At 50.9% G+C, this 21,448-nt stretch overlaps 1 protein-coding gene and 1 long non-coding RNA gene across 51 annotated transcripts in view; one reads left to right on the forward strand and one right to left on the reverse strand.

The window, feature by feature from the left end:
• EHMT1 (euchromatic histone lysine methyltransferase 1) overlaps positions 1-21,448 on the forward strand; it is a 107,353-nt gene that overhangs the window by 70,498 nt on the left and 15,407 nt on the right. For 33 of the 50 annotated variants that reach the window (XM_086858669.1, XM_086858675.1, XM_086858678.1 and 30 more), the window contains 12 exons: positions 1,148-1,284; positions 2,014-2,202; positions 3,028-3,108; positions 4,907-5,027; positions 6,545-6,676; positions 9,274-9,416; positions 12,249-12,392; positions 14,112-14,338; positions 14,949-15,113; positions 16,136-16,218; positions 17,422-17,528; positions 19,347-19,469. In XM_086858669.1, coding sequence (XP_086714795.1) covers positions 1,148-1,284; positions 2,014-2,202; positions 3,028-3,108; positions 4,907-5,027; positions 6,545-6,676; positions 9,274-9,416; positions 12,249-12,392; positions 14,112-14,338; positions 14,949-15,113; positions 16,136-16,218; positions 17,422-17,528; positions 19,347-19,469 — 1,652 coding nt within the window. The remainder of the gene's footprint in view (positions 1-1,147; positions 1,285-2,013; positions 2,203-3,027; positions 3,109-4,906; positions 5,028-6,544; positions 6,677-9,273; positions 9,417-12,248; positions 12,393-14,111; positions 14,339-14,948; positions 15,114-16,135; positions 16,219-17,421; positions 17,529-19,346; positions 19,470-21,448) is intronic. The other 17 variants (XM_086858700.1, XM_086858703.1, XM_086858690.1 and 14 more) reach the window with 1 other exon arrangement.
• On the reverse strand, positions 18,386-20,962 carry LOC111936928 (uncharacterized). Its single transcript, XR_015278306.1, has 2 exons — positions 20,880-20,962; positions 18,386-18,564 (listed from the first exon to the last, which is right to left on the reverse strand). It is a non-coding gene; the product is annotated as an uncharacterized LOC111936928 (long non-coding RNA).

Consider the following 21,448-nt stretch of genomic DNA (forward strand, 5'->3'; position numbering starts at 1 on the left):
ATCCCTTTTTCCTCTGGGATGTTCTGAAGAGGTTTCTGTCAGTTCTGTAGGGCTTTGAATATCTCCACAGCTGCTTACCAAGAATTACAGCCTTATAAATAAAATTAATTGGGTTCACAGAATTTTTTAGTGGTCTCTTCATAAATTCTGGTGAAATTTCATTACGTGGAAGACAAAAGAAATGTTTTCAAGGAACAGGCTGTGCAAGTGCAAACAATAACAGTGGTGCTGAAGCTGGCTGTTCCTAAAAGAGCCTGCACCAAGCATCCTTTTGCTGTGCAGTCAGCAGAGACAGCAGCAGGCAGGGAGCTGTGATGTCTGGGTTGATTAGAAGGCCAAGAGGGAGACTTAACAAATTAAGACCCACTCAAAGGAGTGAAAGGAATCAAACAGACTTCCATAGTAGGTGTGAAATGAGGTTAAATGACAAACAGCTCTTTATGTAAGGTGCCTTTTCCCTGTGTGTTCTTCGGTTATTGTCAGATTGCTTCCATTGTCAGTCAGTATTGTTGGCCTTGCAGTCTCAATTTGAGCGATTGGATTCCATTCAGCCTCCTACAACATCAGCAGTGCTGCCAAATGCAGGTTAATTTAAGGATTTGATGCTGTGTGTGCTGATGGAGGGGCCAGAAGGAGTGTGCAGAGGGCACTCAGGGTTTGGGAAGCTCTGCAGCCCTGGCAGAGTTTGTGTGCCTGCACATCCGTGTGTGTCATCTTCTGCTTGACTTGAAAATAAATCAGTTGGAGTGGGAAGTTTGCTCAGGTTGTGCCCTCAGGTGTGATTTCATAGAATCACAGAAGGTTTGGGATGGAAGGGACCTTTCAGATCCCACCCCTGCCATGGCAGGGACACCTCCCACCATCCCAGGCTGCTCCCAGCCCTGTCCAGCCTGGCCTTGGGCACTGCCAGGGATCCAGGGGCAGCCCCAGCTGCTCTGGGCACCCTGTGCCAGGCACTGCCCACCCTGCCAGGGAACAATTCCTGCCCAATATCCCATCCAGCTCTGCCCTCTGGCACTGGAAGCCATTCCCTGGCTCCTGTCCCTCCAGGCTTTGTCCAAAGTCCCTCTCCAGTGCAGCCCCATGTCTCTATCCCTTCTTCTCATTCCTGAGCAAACTTTGGGTTCCTTCTGCTTCTCTCTTCCAGCTGCTGCAGTATCTCGGAAGAAAAAACGGAGAATGGGAACCTATAGCCTGGTTCCCAAGAAAAAGACCAAAGTGTTAAAACAGAGAACAATGATAGAGATGTTTAAGAGCATTACTCATTCCTCTGTGGGTGCCAAGGTAAGGGCAGCACTGAGCCCACTGCACATGTTTGTTGTCACTTACTTGTCCCTTTTTTTGGACACCAAGCCCATGTGGAGGTGCAGGGATCAACATCTTCCCTTCTGAGTGTCCATCTTCCCTCGGGCAGCATCTTCCTGGTCCAGGCTGCTCCAGACTGCCTGTTCAGATACCAACTTCAAAACAAACTTTTTCCAATGAATGTTCCCCTTCTGTGCAAGTGGACAAGTGGAGAGATTTCAGGCATTCTCCTTTTTGTTTTGGTCCTCAAGGTCTCGTGCTGCTGCTTGAGGCTGTACAGAAAAACATGTGGTTGCTTATAAAAGTTTAGATATGGACTCACTCCTGATGTAATTCTGCTTTTTCTGTGACCTGTGCCCTGAAGTTTTGGTCTTAGAATTCAAGAACAGTGCTAGGATTTCAAGGAGTGATATGAATATCCCAATGTGATATAATTTCCCTTTCCACTCCACTTCCCTTTCCACCTTCCTGCATCCCTGGTGGAGCTGCCCCTCCATGTTGGAATGGGCTTCTCCTCCCTAATGTGCAACCACGTGAGTCTGGAGTGACTCCCTGTGGTCCCTGGGGTCCGACAGGGTGAGGTGACACATGGCAGGAGCTCTGGAGGGACACAGGACCAGCTTTAGAGGAGAATCTGGCACGGATCCAGCTGCTCTGTCCCAGGAACTGATGTTGTCTTTGTGTCCTGTGTGCTTGGGGGACTTGCAGAGTGACAAGGAGCTGGGGGATGGCAGCCCTCACGTGAACGGGGAAAGCCTGGATGTGGACTCTGAAGAGGAGGACTCGGATGAGCTGGAAGAGGAGGATGATCATGGAGCAGATCAGGCGGCCGTGTTCCCTGGGGATGACAACAGGACCTCCAAGGACAGCGCGTCCGACGCAGACAACGCCAGGAAGGTGATTCCTGTGCCCTGAGCAGGATCCCTGTGTCCTGAGGGACTCTGCTGGGCTATCAGGGGTAGCACTGAAGCAATTCCTAGGGTTTTTGTTCACCTGCAAGATGACAGAAGGATCAGCAATGGCAGAGAGGCTCTTTGGTGAACATTTCCTCCTTCCCCTTGTACCTGTGAGGGTCTCCCCACCTCCTCCAGTTCCAGCCCTACACAATTCTGGGATCCACTCTGCAGAACGCCCCCATGTGTAGTTCTGGGATTCCCTGAACCAATAGGAGACATCTTCCCAATCCTGCTTGGGAAAGCACTAAAATAATCTTGTTGTGCTTTTTTTCCCCCGGTTTTGATACACAGTACAGGCATGAGGCTGGTTTGAGATTATCAAAGAAGTTGAAATTTAGTCAGAAAACTTTATTCTGGAGTAGAATTTTTTTTTTTTTTCCTCCCTCTACCATCCCCACAGATGTTCCATGATGTGATTGGAACTCACTGAGCTCAGTGCATGTGCAGCTTGGGGCTGGGGGTGCTCTGATGTGTGTGGGGCACAGCAGGATGGTGGGGGATGCTCTGTTTTGGGATGCCCAGGATGGTGGGGGATGCTCTGTTTTGGGATGCCCAGGATGGTGGGGGATGCTCTGTTTTGGGATGCCCAGGATGGTGGGGGATGCTCTGTTTTGGGATCCCCAGGATGGTGGGGGATGCTCTGTTTTGGGATGCCCAGGATGGTGGGGGATGCTCTGTTTTGGGATCCCCAGGATGGTGGGGGATGCTGTTTTGGGATCCCTGACCTGACTGACCCATTCTGTTCTTGGGTAAATGGTGGCTGCAGATGGATGACGGCGAGTCTGAGGAGGAGCAGGAGTCTGTAGAATCTGGGGAGGAGGAGGAGGATGGAGACGAGTCTGACTTGGTAAGCTGGGCTGCTAAATGTGTTTTTCAGCCCGTGGCCTGTTGATAATAATTTTTCCCCTTTGCACTGCTGCCAGAAGAGAGAGATAGAGCAAAGCCAAAGCTGTGCAGTTTCAAAGTCTCCTTGACAAAACTCATTCTCTGAAACCGCCCACACACCGAGTATTGTTTTCCACAAGGTGCTTAACCCTGATCCGTGGCACAATTAATTGCTTTCTGATGCTAACTAATGGGCTTTTGTTGTTTTCAACAAGGTGTTGACTGCTTTTAATAATTTGAATGTTAGCAGAGGTGTTTAAGGGTGCTTGAGTTCCTCAGATGTGCAGTTGGCAGGGGTAGGAGCCTGAAGTTCTGCTGGGATGGGGTTGTTCCCAGGTCCACTGGTCCAGCCCACAGCCTAAATCCACTGTTCCTGATGAGCAGCTCCCACCAGGGAGACAGGTAGCACTCAGACAGACAGACAGACAGACAGACAGACACTCCCTGGAACCTTGGTCGTACAGCACCAGGTCAAGACTTCCAGCAGCTGCTGGGGATTTCTACTTTTTATTTTCAGATGGTTGATGAAGAGAAACCGATGAGTTTTTAATTTAAATTGTTCATTGATTGTCCACCTCCCTCCCCTTTCCTTAAAAACTGTCTTTCCACGGCCTCTCAAGTTGAGGAGCCAGCATTTAAGGCACCCCAACTCTTCAATCACCTTGAGAAAATTCTTGATGTTTAGAGCTGGAGGTAGAATCATGCACCCCAAACACATCAAGTGACTCACTGAAGCTCTTTAGGGTTTTGTTCCCCGTGCTCTGACAGCCCAGGAGCTGGGGAGGAGCAGGGGCTGTGGGGCTGGGGAAAAGGCTGAGCCCACACTCGGGGGTTTTGGGGCAGCCTGGAGAGCCAGGGCTCAGCTCCACGTGTTCCCTCACTGGGGGAGCAGGGCCTGGCACAGCTGCCCCTGGAGGTAGGGCCTGATCCAGCTGCTGGTGGTGCTACCAGGAGGTTTTTCCAAGGCTTTGCTGGCAGCTGGATAAGCATCAGGAGCCAGCAGTTTCAGTCTGAACATGAATTTTATGATTGATGCGTTAAACCCTGGCAGGGTTGGGGTGCCTGATTCCTGTTCTGATGTTGACTTGGAAACCCCACCCTAGACAACTGAATTTTTTTCAACCAAAACCCAAAGTCTGTTGAGATTCATACGTGTGGCTGAGTATTTGCTGCATGACTGGTTTGTGCTGCCCTGTGCCCAGCTCAGAGAGGGGGCTGCTCTACTGCTGTGGAGTTCAGTTCCCCTGGGTTCACTCCAGCCCTGCCAGGTGGCTCTTCAAATGCAAAATGGTTTTTTTTTGTGGAGAAATACGAATATTTTAGTTAGAAAACCCAACTGCCAGAGTTCAAGAAGCATTGGGACAACCCTCTGAGGCACAGGGTGAGAGGTGTTTGTGCAGCACCAGGAGCTGGTGATGTTTGTTGGGTCCCTTCCAGCTCAGGATATTCTTGTGATCCTACAGTTATTTTTTGGGAGAAGCTGGAAGTCTGAACGCTCCTGCCAGCTTGCAGTGCCGCTCACGAGCGTGGCGTGGGGCCCTCCGTGGAAGAGAAAGTGCAGCCTTGCCCTGCTGAACTGACAGGAAATCCACCCACACGTGTGCCTGAGTTTCCTTTTCTGTGCTATAAAGGCATCTTAGCACCCCTTGGTTTCAAAGCCCTGGCTCTTCTCACACAACCCGAGCTGGGTGAGGGCTGTTCCACAGAGGGACCCTGGTGCCACCATGCCTGACGTGCACGTGGCCTCTCTGCTTCCTCAGAGCTCGGAGTCCAGCGTCAAGAAGAAGCTGCTGAAGAGGAAAGGGAAGACGGACAGTCCATGGCTGAAACCCACCCGCAAGAGGAGGCGGAGGAATAAAAAGAAACAAGGCGGTGTGCTAGGTAATTAATGGGTTTTATTCCTTAATTCCACCCCAGTGAGCCTCCAGCTGCAGGGGGATGGACCTGAGGCCTGCAAGTCTGCAGGGCTCGCTCTTCCTTCCTGAGGCTGTGTGATGAGCCTGGGTGAACTTTTCCCACCCTGGGAAAACAGAACACCTGACTTTGTCCTTGGAATGCTGGAGGAATTTTGTTCACAAATCCCTTCATTTTAGGGTATCGAAAAAAAAAGGTTTAGTGTGGCCTCTTGGAGGAAGAGGAAGAGGAGATAGAGGGCAAGGGGGAATGGCTTCAGACTGAAAGATGGGAGGTTGATATTATCTGTACAGGAGGAATTGTTCCCTGGCAGGGTGGGCGAGCCCTGGAATAGAATTCCCAGAGCAGCTGGGGCTGTCCCTGGACCCCTGGTGGTGCCCAAGGCCAGGCTGGACAGGTCTGGGAGCAGCCTGGGATGGTGGGAGGTGTCCCTGCCATGGCAGGGGTGGGATGGGATGAGCTTTGAGGTCCCTTCCATCCCAAACTGGGATCCTGTGATGTGTGTCCATGTGGACTCCTGTCCCATGAGCTCAAGGGAACACGTTTAGATGCAGAAAGGAAAGGAAGAACCACCCTGGAATGGTTCTCCATTGTGTGGATGCTCGTGCAGGTTGGCTTTGCTCCTTGTGGAAGGACCATGATGTTTGGAAGGAGCTGCCTCAGGTCCATCTCAAACGTGGGTGCTGTCTTCAGCCTCATTGCTAAGGTTTCATACATCCACTGCCACCAAAGGGTTTCATTTTTATTCTTCTGGAATGGAAAAATGTCGTATTTGTACCAGCAGCTTTTTGGTACTTCTGAGTGAATTGACCATTTTTCAGCCCCTGCTCTGTGCCTGGGCTCTGTCACTCACCTGGCTCCCTCCTCTTCCTCCCAGGACACCATGGGGACCCTTGATCCCTGTCACAGCAAATACCTAATCCTTAATTTCAGATGCAGACTGGTTTTCTGCCCCTTGAGTAAAGCTGGGAGCTGCTCTGAAAGGGTAACCAGACTCTGTAGGCCAGGCAGAAGCAAACAGGAGAGAAAGTGAAGCCAAGGGAGTGAAGACGCTCTCAATTCCCTCCCAGGCTCTGAGGACTCTCCCACAATCTCTTCCCTCTGTTCACTTAGAGGCAGAATTTGGCTTTTTTGTTTCCCCTGCCCCTAAACTGGGTGTCACCTGTCTCATCCTCCTCCTGAGGTGCAGCTGGCTCTGCCTGGCCAGCGTGGACCCGAGCCCTGTAGGGCAGCAGGTTTGGGGCCGGGCTCAAGCCCCCCTTCATCCCTTCCTTGTGCTCTTGCAGAGGTGGAACTCATCTCATTTATTCCCTTCTCTTGTTCCCTGCCTGGGTGGAGGTGGGAGCTCAGTGCCCAGACCATGTGGTGTTGGCACATTCCGTGGGCTCTGTGCTCATGGATCCCACAGGGAGCCGGCACAGCCCCGGCCTGGCTCGGGGTGCCTTTACCTGTGGGGTTTGTGCACATCCCCTGTTCCCATCCAGGTGCTGAGACCTACAAACCCTCGCTGGGCAGCAGGGAGGGCCCTGGCCAGGAGAACAGCATGGAGTACATGGAGGTGTCCCTGGATTCCCTGGATCTCCGGGTGAAGGGGATCCTCTCCTCACCAGTGGGAGGTGAGTGCTGGGGATGGGGATGGGGCTGGGGTTGGGGTTGGGGCTGGTCTTGTGTCTGGATTTGGAATCTAATTTGAATTTGAGTGTGGGGCCAGGTTTGGGGTCAGGACTGTGTTTGGGGGTCAGGTTTGGGGTTGGGTTTGGATTTGGGGTCAGGTTTGGGGTCGGGTTTGGATTTGGGGTCAGGTTTGGGGTCGGGTTTGGATTTGGGGTCAAGTTTGGGGTTGGGTTTGGATTTGGGGTCAGGTTTGGGGTCGGGTTTGGATTTGGGGTCAGGTTTGGGGTTGGGTTTGGATTTGGGGTCAGGTTTGGGGTCAGGTTTGGATTTGGGGTCAGGTTTGGGGTCAGGTTTGGATTTGGGGTCAGGTTTGGGGTCGGGTTTGGATTTGGGGTCAGGTTTGGGGTCGGGTTTGGATTTGGGGTCAGGTTTGGGGTCGGGTTTGGATTTGGGGTCAGGTTTGGGGTCGGGTTTGGATTTGAGGTCAGGTTTGGGGTCGGGTTTGGATTTGGGGTCAGGTTTGGGGTCGGGTTTGGGGTCCCTTTGTTCCACGGGTGGTGCCGTGTGAGGCCCCGGCTGCCCCCTGGTGGCTGCAGAGCACACGGAGCAACGGGAATGGGATGGGATTGGGATTGGGGTTGGGATTGGGGTTGGGATGGGATGGGATGGGGATAGATATGGGGCTGCGTTGGGCATGAGGATGAGGGTAGGAAAGATGAGGATGAAATAGGCATGTGTCTGGGATGGGAAAGAGGATGATGATTGGGACGGGACTGGTTGGGATGAAGAAAGAGATAGGTCTGGAATAGGAATGGGAATGGGGCTGAGGATGAGGAGGAGATGGAAATGGGGCTGGGCTGGGGGTGAGCGTGAGGATAGGTATGGGGTTGGGATAGAAATGGGGATGGATTTGGAATGGGAGTGAGGCTGGGCATGTGGGTGAGGATAGGGAGGGTGCTGGGATGGAATGAGGCTGTAGATGGGATCCCAGTTCCAGTGAGGTACGTTAGCTCGGGAATACTCTCAGCAAGGGTGCAAGGTACTGCCCCAGCCCTCCTGTCCCACTCAGCAGCTCCCCTCCACTCCCTAAAATGTTCTGATTCAGCATCCCACCAGAACTGCTGCTGCTGTCCCCTCAGGAAGGGCTCGTTCAGCCCTGGGGGGAGGAGGGACTGGTGCTGGGCCCTGGGTGCTGAGCCCCAGCTGCTGCTCCCAGTGCTGAGCTCTCTTCTGATCCATCCCCTGGCTGGATCCATCCCCACTGCTGCCTCAAAGGTTGTGTGTCTCCTTTGATAGAGGCACATCAAAGAGAGGGTGGGAGCCTTCCCCACCAAGGGAGGGTCAGGAGGGATGAGGGATGCTTTCACCAGAGCCTCTGGATGTCAAACAGATTAGGGAAGTGACAGCACAGAAGGCGAGGAATGAGCTTTGTGATTTGTGCTCCCAGAGAAAAAACTCTGAAACCTTTAAGATCTTGATGGGATTTTACATGAAAACAACGAGGACTTTCCCTGGCCTTGTGTGTCTTGAAATATCCCTTTGCTAGGCTTGGCCTTGCAGCTTGTTGGGAATTCCTGATGGGATGAGAGGGGCTTGTGCTCGGCTGGAGGGGTCAGAGCCACGGGCAGGGTGCTCTGGGGGAAGGCTGCCATTGCCAGGGCAGCTGAAGAGGAATCTCCTCCAGGGATGAATTAAATCTGCAAAACCTCACAGCAAGATAACTCTCCATTCCCATTCAAAAGCTTGAAAAACAGCAGCAAGCTTCCTTCTCAGTGTGAGTCAATCCCATAGCAGTGGGTAGGGAAAGCTTGGGATGCTTCAGGGTGAACCAGCCCAAAAATTCTGTGTTGCAGAGATGGTTTGGTGCAGGACTGGAAGAGCAGGGTAGGATTAGAATCAACCCCGTTGTCACAAGGCCAGTGTTTGGCAATCTTGGGTAACCCAGTGAAAGATTTCAGTCCAGAGGAGCCACAGGAATATTCCCACAGTGACCTTCTCAAAAGCCCTCAACCACCTTTCCATAGGTTTGTAAATGTTCAGTGTATGAGATGAGATGAGGAACAAGAACATTGGAGCATCTTGCTGCTTTCTTTTCCCTGGTTTATTCTCTTCCCAAAATAAATAATTCTTGCTTGGCTGACACCAAACAGTCCCAGGAATTTTGTTTTCCCATCTGTGTAATAAGCCTTTGCAAATAGGAGTTTGTGCTTTCTTGATCATCTCTATTTATCACTCCACTGCCTATTCAAATTTCCAGCTCTGGGTGGTTTCCTCCAAATTTCCTGGTGCCAGATCCCAGTGTTGTGGAGAGGGGAGAGAGGCTGATAAAAATCTGCACCTCATTGCTTTGCCTTTTTGAGGTTTTTCTCAGAATAAACTGAATTTAACTTATCACTCTTGATTTCAGCACAGTCAGCTGAGTGTGGCTGGACTTGGAAAAGTACAGGAGGCTTTTGCAGACTCCAGCTGGTGTAAAAGGGTCTTTCACAGGGTGGTGCTAAAGCCTGGAGAGCATTTCAGGATGTGGCTGGTGTTGATGGACTGAATCCTTTCTCCTGGAAGAGAACTGGAGTTAATTCACTGTTTTTCCATGCCCCAGGTCTCTCCAATGGCCCTGAAGCAATGGAAGATGGTCTCCAGGAGGTTCCCCTGTGTAGCTGTCGAATGGAAACCCCCAAAAGCAGAGAGATCACTACGTTAGCCAACAACCAGTGCATGGCCACAGAGAGCGTGGATAACGAGGTAGGAGCCTGTCCTTTAGCTTCCCACAGCCTTTCCTGCTGAGGACGAGGCCAGAAAGAGTGAAAAGCTGTGCCAGGAGCACGTGTGGGGTCACACAGGGGCTCTGCTAGACTGGGACCCACTGGTGTGAGGAATGGCAGGGCCGGTGTCCCCCTCGCTCAGCCGGGGGCTCCAGCACTCTGTGCCTGTCACAGCACTGGGACCAGGACACTGGGAAGGGAGCAGGTGCTGTGTCTGCACTGGGAGAGGCTCTGGGTGGGTCTCCTGGGCCTGTCCTGGCCTGTGTGGCTGGATGTGATGTGACATTCACACTTCAGGCCAAATGGGCTCAAATACAGGAACCTGCACCAGAGGGAGAAATCCCATCAAGGATTGGAGCCGGTTTCCCTTGACTACGAAGGAACTGCTGCAAACCTTTCTGTGGCCAGTGTTGAGTTCAGGAGCTTGGCATGGCCTCTGCTGCCCCAGCCTTCTTCTCTCCTCCTCTCTTTCTGTCCCAAAGCTTCCCAGCAGCTCTGCAGCCCCAGGTCTGCCTGCCTGACAGGGATTGCACTCCATGCCCTCGGGCACAGCTGGGCTGGTTGGGCTCTGCTGGTTCCAGAAGTGTGGAAGGAAGCAGCAGAAGTGACTCCATTCCAAAATCTGGGAAGTGAGAACTGCAGGACAGGAATGCTCTTGGTGGATTCTCCTTTTACTGGGAGACATTTGGGTTTCTTCTCAGCTTCAGCCTCACTCATGCTGGGAGTGAGAATATCCCTAGCTCTCCTCTGGGATCCCAGAAGGGTGGATGGAGGGACAAGGGGATAATGAGGTTTGTAGACCAGCTCTGCCTCTGTTAGTATGTGCTGGTACCTGTAGAGAGAGGAATTTCCAAAGAATGGCAAAATTGATTCATTAAGGAGAAAATGTCCTGGGAGACTCATCAGAGAGAGGGGGGACCCCAGGGTTTCTGAACAAACACAGGGTGTGTGAAAGAATTCCTGCCCCTGGCTATGGTGAGTTGACAGTTCTGTCCCTGGATAAATCACAGGGAGGAATAGCAGAGGCCATGCTTTATGCTAGATTCTTTTTAAAAATGGAATAAGTGACTCAGAGATGTTAGAGGAATTAGATGTGTGAATAGTGGCTTCTCCAGACTGTCCTGTCCTTGGAGAGTGTTATAAATAGTTATGAGCACCCTGCTGCACTCTCTAATGGTTGGAAAATAGCAATTAATCATGCTGAACTTCTTTTAGAGTTACTAACAAATAATAAAGCGTGGCATAACAGTGCAGGGTCTTCCTCACACAGGTAATGCAACTTTCCACGTGTCAATGGGATTTCCTCAGCTCAGTAAAATTCCTCCTCAGGAGAAGATCCTTGGTCCCCTTGTGCCACCCCTGCAGCCCCTGGGGTCGGGTGGTGACAGGGACCAGTCTGGCCAAGGTGTCCCAACCACAGCAAGTCTTTGCAGCTGGAATTTGGGACAGCTGAATTGGAGATGAATGATGAGCCTAGGTTAAAATCCATTCTCTATTCTCACAGGGACGTTGCTTCTGCAGGAGTGGAATTTTAAACAATAGGAGAGAAAGTTTAGTTTTGTTGAGGAAAAGTGGCAAGTCCTTGGCTGGAACAGAGGGACAGTTTGTGGCACTGACAGTTTGAGTCCCTGACTGACTCTGTCATGAAGACAATCAATTCTTCACCTTCCCTCCAAGGGACCCTTCCTTGGAGCAGCCTTTCACCTTTATATTCCTAGTTTATAAATCTCCTTTGCCAGGTATTTGGGGAAAGCAAGATTATTACCAAGGGGAACTTGAAACAGGACCCAAAGAGTGTTGTGTCACGCTGGCAGGTGACAGCTGGGACAGTGTGGTGGCTTTGGGAGGTGCTGATCCCTCCTGGTGCAGCAGAGCAAGGAGCACTGGCTGGGAGCAGGGAACCCCAGTTATGGAACCTGCTGCCAGAAACAGGACAAAGGTGGAGCATGAGAAGGAGTGATAGGAAAAATGGCTTTAAGCTGAAGGAGGACAGGTGAAGATTGGGCAGGAATTGTTCCCTGGCAGGGTGGGCAGGCCCTGGCACAGGGTGCCCAGAGCAGCTGGGGCTGCCCCTGGATCCCTGGAAATGTCCAAGGCCAGGCTGAAACAACCTGGGATAGTGGAAGGTGTCCCTGCCATGGCAGGGGGTGGAAGTGGATAAGCTTTGAGGTCCCTCCTACCCAAACCATTCCATGATTCTGCGATTCTCTTGATTTTTAAGCCCAGAGCCATAGATCGGTGAAATCCTTTGGAAAACCTGCTCCAAACATGACTTTAGCTGAGCTCTCATGAAAGCCTGGCTCTCCATCCCTGTGGTCTGGGCAGGGGCCAGTGCTGGAACCAGTACAGACGATAACTTCCCTGGCAATGAGGAGCAATTATTTTTCCCTTTATCTTCCTGTGACTCGGAGTTTTGAGCAGTAACAAGATTTAGCGCGTATGGTCTCGTTCTCTCGGTCACTGACACCCGCTCTTCCTGGCAAGAGGAGAGTGTGTGTTGTGTGAGTCAGGCCCCTGGGACTGCCCCTTCTGCTGCTTGGCTGTTGCCTATTTCCAGTTATGATTTCGTTGTCGTTGCAAGGAACAAATGACTCGGGGTGCACATGCATGTTAGTTAGTAAATGATGCATTCCTTCCTGAGAGCAGCTTTCACAGCTTCCTGCTGCACTGCTAAATGCTCTCTGGCACACAGCTGAATTCCTGTGGAAAAGCCAGGGCTCCTCGAGGCAGTGTGCAAAACCTTCCTCTGCACAAGCACAGGGAGTGTTGTGGTCTCCAGTAATTTCATTTCCTTTAATTTCTCCTGTTCCAGCTGGGCCGATGCACAAACAGTGTGGTTAAGTATGAACTGATGCGCCCGTCTAACAAAGTCCAGCTTTTGGTGCTGTGTGAGGACCATAGAGGGAGGATGGTGAAACACCAGTGTTGCCCTGGCTGTGGATACTTTTGCACTGCAGTAAGTCCGTGCTCTCGATCTAGGGAAGGGGGTACCTGTTGCAATAGCTGGAAGCTGAAGGTGGAGATGATCCCTAAAAGGGTTTCCCTGACTTCCTGGCATCAGCCCCACCTCGTTCCACAGCACATCAGGAGGTGTTTTCAATAGGAATGTGTCTGAGGGTAGCTGAAATCATCACCTTTATCTTCCTGGAGACCCCCAGGGGGTGTTGCCAAAGGGATTTCACATGCTGGAAGTCTTGCCTTTGGAATTTCTTTGGATTGAGGGTTTGTTGTTTTTCTTTCTGTGTACAGATCAATCACATCCAAAAAATGTCATAGCTTGGTTTGTAAATGAACCTGTGCCCCCACCTCTGTGTCCCCTCAGGCTGGGGAACCTGAGTGATGGCACTGGAGCAAGGCAGTGTTGGAGATCTCAATTAGGTTAGTTATTAGGAAGATTAAAAATTAGGAAGAAATTCTTCCCTGTGAGGGTGGGCAGGCCCTGGCACAGGGTGCCCAGAGCAGCTGGGGCTGCCCCTGGATCCCTGGCAGTGCCCAAGGCCAGGCTGGACAGGGCTTGGATCACCCTGGGACAGTGGAAGGTGTCCCTGCCATGGCAGGGGGGTGGAACCAGATGAGATTTAAGATCCCTTCCAGCTCAAACCAGTCTGTGACCTGTTGCTTCTTCCACCTCTGCCACCGAGGCTTTGAAGGGACTTGGTGCAGTCCTTTAGTGGTCAGTGTCCTGCTTTCCCTGTGGATAAAGCTGAAAGGCAGCACCTGAGGCCTCAGGAGTGATGATGAGGCTTAGTTGTGTGACGCTGGTATTTTCCAGGATGACTCAAGGGAAGATGCTGCAGTAGTCTCAAGCATTATTGTAGCAAATGGAGCCATCCTGGGTTTTCTTGCTAGGTCAAAGATCATTTAGAAGATAAAATCCTCAAAACCCTTCAAGGCATTTTGCAAAGCTGAAATAGAGTTAATTAGATGGCTTGGGAGGACTGAACTCAGGAGAAGAGGGGGTTTGACTGGCCTTTCCTTGCACTCTCTTCCATCTCTCAGTGCTGTGTGCTGGTGCACAGAGGTGAACCTGGGGTGTTTGTCTGTGCCATCCAGAGCACAGCAGAGCTTCAGGCAGCACTGACACCACAGGCAGGGAGGTCTGGGGTCCTGCACAGCAGCTGCAGGGACTTTGCTAGAAAGGGAGAATAATTTGAAGAGGAATTGTGCAGTTTGTTGCATGAGCAATCAGTTTGTTTGGGTTAATTAGGCTGGTCCAGGCAGAAGAGTCACATAATTTGAGTTAGAGTGGGGGTCAGTGACAGATTCATGCAAGTTCTTGAATGGTTTGTGTACAGCTGTGTTTCAGGTAGTTTTAATGCTGGCTCAGCACAGGTGTGAAGTTTTCTTTTCCAGTTGTGGGGGCGTCCCTACAGTGCACTGGCACTTCTAGAGACAGAAGCGAGAACTTCAAGCGTTAGAGGGAAGAGCTGGAAATCGGGACTTGTTTGTTCTGTTTCCCAAGCACAGTTCAAAATCTTGCTTTGCAGTCCTTAACCAAGTGAGTTTTTCCCCCTTTACCTTGGTTTTGTTCTCTTCTAAAGAAGTGGCAGTGCTTGCTTTACTGTACTGGACGCAGCAGGGCCGAGAGAGGTGGTGAGAGGAGTGGCATGGAGCGTGTGAAGGGGTGAGGCACGGCCCGAGCCGGGGCTGAATTCCTTCTCTGTGGTTTTTTAAGGGCACTTTCATGGAGTGTCAGCCCGAGAGCAGCATCTCCCACCGCTTCCACAAGAGCTGTGCCTCGCAGGTGAACGACACCAGCTACTGCCCTCACTGCGGGGAGGAGGCCTCCAAGGCCAAGGAGGTGACGATAGCCAAGGCCGACACCACCTCCACGGTGTCCCTGAGCTACGAGCAGCAGAAACCCGCGGCTCTGGAGGGCAGGGCCGACACCACCACGGGGAGGTGAGCACAGGGGGGGTGGATCTCAAAGCTCCTGCCTAGACCAGGCTTTGGTTTGGGCTCCTCCTGAGCCCAGGCTGGCTCAGCTGTGGGAATCTGCAGGGGTGTTCTGTCCCAGAGCTGCCCCAGAGCTGAGGGAGAGGCTCTGGAGGTTCAGGAATGAAACCATTCCTCTCTCTTATTGTTAGGAATGGAATAACAGTGGAGTTAGCTGATGCTGCCAGGTTTGCTAAGGGACAGCGATTCCCATCTGCAGCTCCTGACTCGCACCCACAAGTGCAAACGGAGGAGGAAAACACAAATCAGAGCAGCCCTGTGCTGAGCTGGGCTCTGAATTCCCATCCCATCTGGCCTTGTCTGGGTGGCTTTAAGACTTGCCCCATGTGCCTGGGTCTCCTGTAGCACAGAGAACCTCAAGATGTAGTCAGAGGGCAGTGCAATTCCTTTCTGGGACAAGTTCTTACCGAAAAAGCTGTAAAATAAATTGGTTTGGGTTTCGATTTCAGTTACACTTATCTGTATTTAAAATGCATTTGCTTTCCTTTTTTGGCATGGGAGACATTGTGTATTTTTAATGGTTGTGATTTGGCTGTCTCTCATTTTTCCTCTTCAGTGGCACTGGGACGAGGTTGTCAGAGGAAGACAAGCCAGAAAGTTCGGCTGCTGAAGGCTTTGACATCGCTGGGTCTTCAGTTTTTCCAAAGCCTACTACTAGCTTGACCCAGGGACCAGTGAAAGAAACTCTGGAAAGTGCCCTGATTGCCCTGGACTCTGAAAAGTAAGAAAAGGACCACTGGGTCACTCCAGTTCCCAGCAAAGTTGCTCAAGCCTAGAGAAAATGAGATTTAGCTTTTCTGGATTTTGGTCCAACTCAGAGCTTTTTTTGTTCACTTCACTCATTAGTCATCCCCAACAGATTTGAGAGAGCTGTTACAGCTCTAAATGTTTTATTGATTTCTCTGGAGGATTTAGTTTTTCACTGGCTCTTCAGCTGCAGCTGTAACTTCTGGGAGCTCCTGTTCACAGCAGTGAGACCTAGAACCTGTTGTTGAGCAGCACTGAGCAGATCCAGCCCTCCCTGGAACAGGACTGGCTGGAGCTGGATGGAAGGTTTAAAACCTCCTGGAGACTTGTTGTTCTGGAGCAGAGAATCACAGAAGGTTTGGGCTGGAACTGATGTTAAAACCCATCCAGTGCCACCCCAGCCATGGCAGGGACACCTCCCCACCATCCCAGGCTGCTCCCAGCCCTGTCCAGCCTGGCCTTGGGCACTGCCAGGGATCCAGGGGCAGCCCCAGCTGCTCTGGGCACCCTGTGCCAGGGCCTGCCCACCCTGCCAGGGAAGGATTTCTTTCATATATTTAATCCTAAATTTCCTGTCTTTCAGTTTGAAGCCATTCCCTGTGTCCTGTTCCTCAATTCCTTGTCCCAAGTCCCTCTCCAGCTTTATTGGAGCCCCTTTAGGCTCTGGAAGGGGCTCTGAGCTCTCCCTGGAGCCTTCTTTCCTCTGGGTGAGCACCCCCAGCTCTCCCAGCCTGGCTCCAGGGCAGAGGGGCTCCAGCCCTGGGAGCAGCTCCATGGCCTCCTCTGGATTCGCTCCTCCTGTTGGGGATCCCAGATTTGCAGGCAGCTCTGCAGGTGGGGTCTCACCTGAGCGGGGCACAACTCCCCCTGCCACATTCCTGTGACATTCCTGTGACATTCCTGTGACATTCCTGTGACATTCCTGTGACATTCCTGTGACATTCCTGTGACATTCCTGGCTGCTCATCCCTGGGTTCTCTCTCCCCGCTCCTGCAGGCCCAAGAAGCTGCGGTTCCACCCGAAGCAGCTGTACTTCTCTGCCAGGCAAGGGGAGCTGCAGAAGGTCCTGCTGATGTTGGGTAGGTGCCTCCTTCCCAGGCCAGGGCCCCTCTGGCAGCACTCCCAGCACTTCCCAGCACGGCACTGCATCATCTTCCCAGTGCCCCCGGGAGCAGAGTGGTGTGTCACTGGAAAGGGCTTCATCTCTCAGGGAAGTGTGCACTGTTCCCCACTTGTGACTGCATTTGAGCCTGGTTTTATCCAGGCTGTGTCCCCAAAATGACCTCCATGTGGTTTTTCCTGTCCCCTCTCCGTGCGTGGAGGAGATATTTGCATCCCATGGAGATGGGAGTCAGCTTGAGACAAAACCCATCAGCAAGAAAGCAAAAAGGAAGAGCCTTCAATCCGTGGGGTTTCTTTTGGGGTACAGAGTTGCCTATCACCAGGTGCCTCTGAGCTGCTGAGCTTGTTTTTAGCATCCAATATTCCCCAGGAATTTCCACCTCCGAAGGACACAATGTTTCCTCAGGATGCTTCCTTTCCACTCCAGTACTTTGCTGTACATTTTTGGATGCTTTCTGTTCTTGCCCTTTATCAGTTCCTCCTTTTTTTTTTTTTGTCTAGTGAGTGTTTGCTCCATTGTTCCTGTCTTCAATAGCACAGAAATGTTATTCATTGATATTTAACTACGGCCTCATCATACACAACATGTTATCATGCCCAGACATCTTTGTCTGGCTGTCAGCATCATCTGTCAGTCTCTGCACAGCTGTGAGAATCTCTGGCCAGATCCTGAGGCTGTGTGGAGAAATTCCATCCATGTTGCAGCTCTGTATTTGCAGGATCACAAGGATCACTGACATTAATTGCAGTTAACAGTGGTGAGACAGAGGCCAGGTGGTACCAACTCTTTGCTGTTCCCAATTTCTGGGTTGCTTTAAACCAAGCAACGTTTTTTTTTTCCTTTTTTTAATCCTTGTGTGGTGTTTGTTGTTTTTGAGATGAGTTGTGCAGCTGAGGGATGTGGCCTCTGGAGAGACAGTAATGCCTTTTAAAGGTTTTGAATCCTGTGGTGTTTGTAGCTCTGGGTTTGAGGGCTGCAGCATATTGAATGTGCAGGGGACTGCCCTGAGAGCTTTTTGGTGAAATGTGCAGTGAGACATGAGCAGGGCTGAGGATGGGCTGGGAACCCATCCTTTAAAAGCCTTTAGCTGAGACACGATTCTCCTGTTACACTTCAATCTCTGAACCGTGGTTGAAAGTGTCTCTGCTCTGTTTTGCAGTGGATGGAATTGACCCTAATTTTAAAATGGAGCATCAGAGTAAGAGAACCCCTCTCCATGCTGCCGCCGAGTCTGGCCACGTGGACATCTGCCATATGCTCATTCAGGTCTGTCTGCACTTCCAGCCCTCTGTACAAACCATTTGTTCTGGGCTTTGGTCTGCCCCACCTGGAAATCTGCAGTGGAAAAATCCCTCCTGTAGAGAAACCTCCTCCAGCCCAGGGTTTGCTGAGGGAGGAGTGGGGCAGAGGAAGGGGAGGGCTTGGAGGGCACAGCTGGAATTGTCCTGCTGGGCTGTTCCCCAGGCAAGGAGCAGGGGAAGATTTGGTGCAGGGCACTGTGGGGTAGGTGGGGATCTGTGCCTAAGCACAGCCAGAGCTGGGCACTGCCAGATGTGCCAGATGTGCCAGATGTGCCAGATGTGCCAGATGTGCTTGGATTTGATCTCCAAGCCAGGTTGCTCTTGGTGATGAAGGCCCTGTCTTCCCTTCTGTCAAAGCCTGAGGAGCTCCAGCAGGATTTTTCCTCTGCAGCATAAATGTCTCACACGTGGAAAGGAGTGAAGGGAAGGTGCAAGTTTGGTTTGTGGGCTGAGATTTGGATTCTAGCTGAGGGAAGAATGGTCAAAGGCATAGGGATGTTGTTGAGCCTGCTCCAGAACGATGTGAGGAAGAAAAAGAAGGATGGAAGAAGTTGTAGTTTTTTCTTTTTTGTACTGGTGTACTTGGTCTGGAGTGACTGGAAGTGTGTTTTGCTTACCCTGTGGGATTGGGAAACCTTAAAGGGCTGTTGAGAAGGCAGCAGTGACTGGCCCTTGGAAAAGATCCTGCTGGGTGGTGCATTTCAGCAGCTGGAATTGGAGGCCTTCAGGTACTGTTTGAGGGCAGCAATGGGCCTTCCTGGCTGCTCTCCCTGAAATTACTGCATGTGAAGACAGTGGAATGAGGAAAAGGAGTAAAACTTGTGAGATATTACAAACAATTTAATTATCAGTAGACTTGGTTTGTTTCCAAAGTGCTTCATCTTGTCTCTCCCTGAGGTCTGGCTTCTGCAGCAGCCCGGTCTTTGGCTGGGAATGGCCCCAGCTTGTTCCACTTGAAATGCCTGGAGATGCCTCCTCTGCTCTGGTTTAAATAGCTCTGGCTGGGGAAAAAAGAGTCAAAAGAGAGGAATTCAGTGGGAGGCACCTGAAAACAACTCCTTGTGCCAGGTGAACCTGAGTCAGCTGCTGTGAACAGGTCTGAGCCTCACACACACCTGCCAAGAGCTGTGTCTGGGACATTCTGGGTTGAAGTTTTGGGTGGTTCCTGAGCTCAGCCCAAGGGCTAAAGCAGGCAAGATAACCTGACACAGCCATGGTTTGGAAAAGAGTGAGGCTGAGCTGAACAGATGCTCAGAGACCTCTGTGGAAGTGGTGCCATTGACTTCCACAGGAATATTTAGCCAATCCCCAGGATATTTTTTGCAGCTCCTGCCTCTGTTGCAATCAGGGGGTTATTCCTACTGCTTGTGACATTGAGAAGAGCTGGTTGTTGTAGCCTAAATGATAGACCAGGGAAAACAAAGCTGCTGGAAAAAGGAGGGGGCTGACTTTTCCAAATTGTTACACAAACAATATCTAGAAAGTAGGAGTACAAAATCTATTAATAACAGGAGTTATTTAATACCAGCTGTTGGCTTCCTTACAGTTCCTTCCTGGCTGGGGAAGGCAGGAGAGGGGGCAGGCAGCGTGTACTGTTTCCAGAGCAGGTGGATTTGCACTGCCTTCTTTCCTGGCTTTATTTCTTCTTTTTTATTCTTTTTTTTTTTTTTTTTTTTTCCTGCTTGATATAGCTAAATTTTGGTATTAAATCTTGTTATTAAATTATTACTCCCACATCCTTCCTCTGCTAATTGTCCTTGTCCTTGCCCTGGCCTCCCAACAGGCTGGTGCTAACATTGACACCTGCTCCGAGGACCAGAGGACCCCACTGATGGAAGCAGCAGAAAACAACCACCTGGAAACTGTGAAATACCTGATCAAGGCTGGAGCACTCGTAGATCCCAAGGTAGCAGTTTATTCCTTACCTTTTTCTCCTCAGAAAGCCTCTGTCCAATATTTCTTCCTCGAAGTTTTAGGTGGAAGTGCCCAGGTTGAGGAGAAATGAACTGGTTTGTCTTGGGGTAAAGGCTGGAGGTGTCATAATCTCATTTTTCTGCTGGCCTTGAGCTGTTTGGGGCAAGTGTTGTCACTTGTCCCTTTAGGTTGTGGCACCAAATGTCAGGGAGATTTGATTTCATAATTCTTAGTGTCACAAATCCATCGCAGTGGAGTTGGATTTCCGAGTTCCCTTCTCTGTCTCTACAGAGTAATAATGATTTTTAATAAACTCTCTAATAATGATAGTTTTGGGGTGATGTTTTAAAATGGGCTGGTAATTAGGTGCTTGCCAAGCCAGGAAAAATGACAGAGGAAGCTTTCCTTTCCAAAGGACTGGTGTGTGGATTCTTGCAGTCATGCCGCAGTGGCAAAATCGAACCCCATCTTTAAACTCTACCCCTTAATTTAAATCAAAACAATAAAATGCAGCTGTCTCTTTGCCTTTAGCGTGCTCTGGTTGCTTTGCCATCTTGGAAAATACACAGATCATTTATTAGTCCCATAAATCAGATGCTATTTGGAGCACAGGAACCCTCCCCGTGAGAACTCATTGTCACAACCTGCTGCTCTTGGCTGGGTTTGGGAAGGAACTGGCAGCACAAGGTATCAGGTGCTGCCCAGTCCAGACCCTAAATGCATCCTTGGAAGGCTGGTTCTGAGCTGGGAAGGGGAAAAGGACAGGACAGGCACATGTGGGTTCATCTTGGGGCAGCCCAGACATCCCTCACCTGATTTATTCCTGTGGAAGAGAAAAGAGGGGGAGTTGGTGCCTCTGAAGGTCAAAGGAAGGAGATAAATTTTGAGCTTCCAAAAGCAAATCAGGAGCCTCAGATCACATCTGAGCTCTAAGTTTAAGTTTAAGTTTTAAGTCTAGTTTATTACATTAATTAGCTTCTTGCACCAACTCAGGCCTCTGTTTGAAAGCAGCAGCACTGGTTTGGAAGCAGCTGGGAGATGCAGCCCTTACCTGGGCCAGGTGTGCAGAGCCCTGGCACTGCAGGATGGAGGCTCCCCAGCCCCCAGGGAGAAGAGGATGGTCCTGTTACCAGGATGGAAAAGCCCCACCCAAAACCAGAAGAAACTTTACAATAAGATCTCCCTGCTCTCCCAGGGCTGAGGAGCTGCACTTGCTTCTTACCAATCCAAGGGGAAGGCTGTGGAATTATTCAGCTGGAGCAGGCACTTACGGGGGTGGAGAAACTCTTTCTGTGTCCCAAGGAGCCCTCATGGTGCTATTCCTGACCTGAGATGTCCCCTCCTTGCTCAGAGAGTTTCTCCCTCACCCTGCATCCCATCAGCTCCATCCCAAACCTCTCACCTCCAGCGTTGCTTCCAGGGATTTAGCTGGAAGGAGTCATTTGGTTTTCAGTTTTTCGCTTCCTCCTCCTGATTTCCTGTTCTCTGGGCCTTGCTCTGTGCTCAGCTCTTGGGATATAAATGTCTGATAAAAATCAGGCTGTAGCCAGAGAGATCTTTGGTGTGAGGGTGGGAGCATCTCCATCGTGACTCACAGCCTGTCCATCTCCTCCAGGCCTTGTATTCCCAGCTCCCAAAGGCATTTTTCCTTTCAACCTTGGGGTTGTTTTTTATCTCCTGTCTGGGCAGATGGCTGTGGGCAGGCTGGGGGCCTGATCTCTCTGGAGAGAGACACCACACCCCTGGGCCCTGCTGCCAGGTGCTGGGATAAGGCCTAACAAAATCCAGAAAAAAAAATAAAAATTGAGAAATGGAGCATTTCAAGCTGAGACAAAGAAGTTTTCCTGGTGTAAAGTGCAAACTTTGTCTGTGTAAGGGATTTCTGCTTCCCTTTGGCTCTCCAGCACACAGGGAGAAGGTTGGAGAAGGGGGCATCACTGCCAAGGTTTGGGGCTGGTACCTTCCCAAGGC

The sequence above is a fragment of the Cyanistes caeruleus genome, chromosome 20 (assembly GCF_971803275.1).
Source record: "Cyanistes caeruleus chromosome 20, bCyaCae1.hap1.1, whole genome shotgun sequence".
In the NCBI taxonomy this organism is placed as follows: Eukaryota; Metazoa; Chordata; class Aves; order Passeriformes; family Paridae; genus Cyanistes; species Cyanistes caeruleus.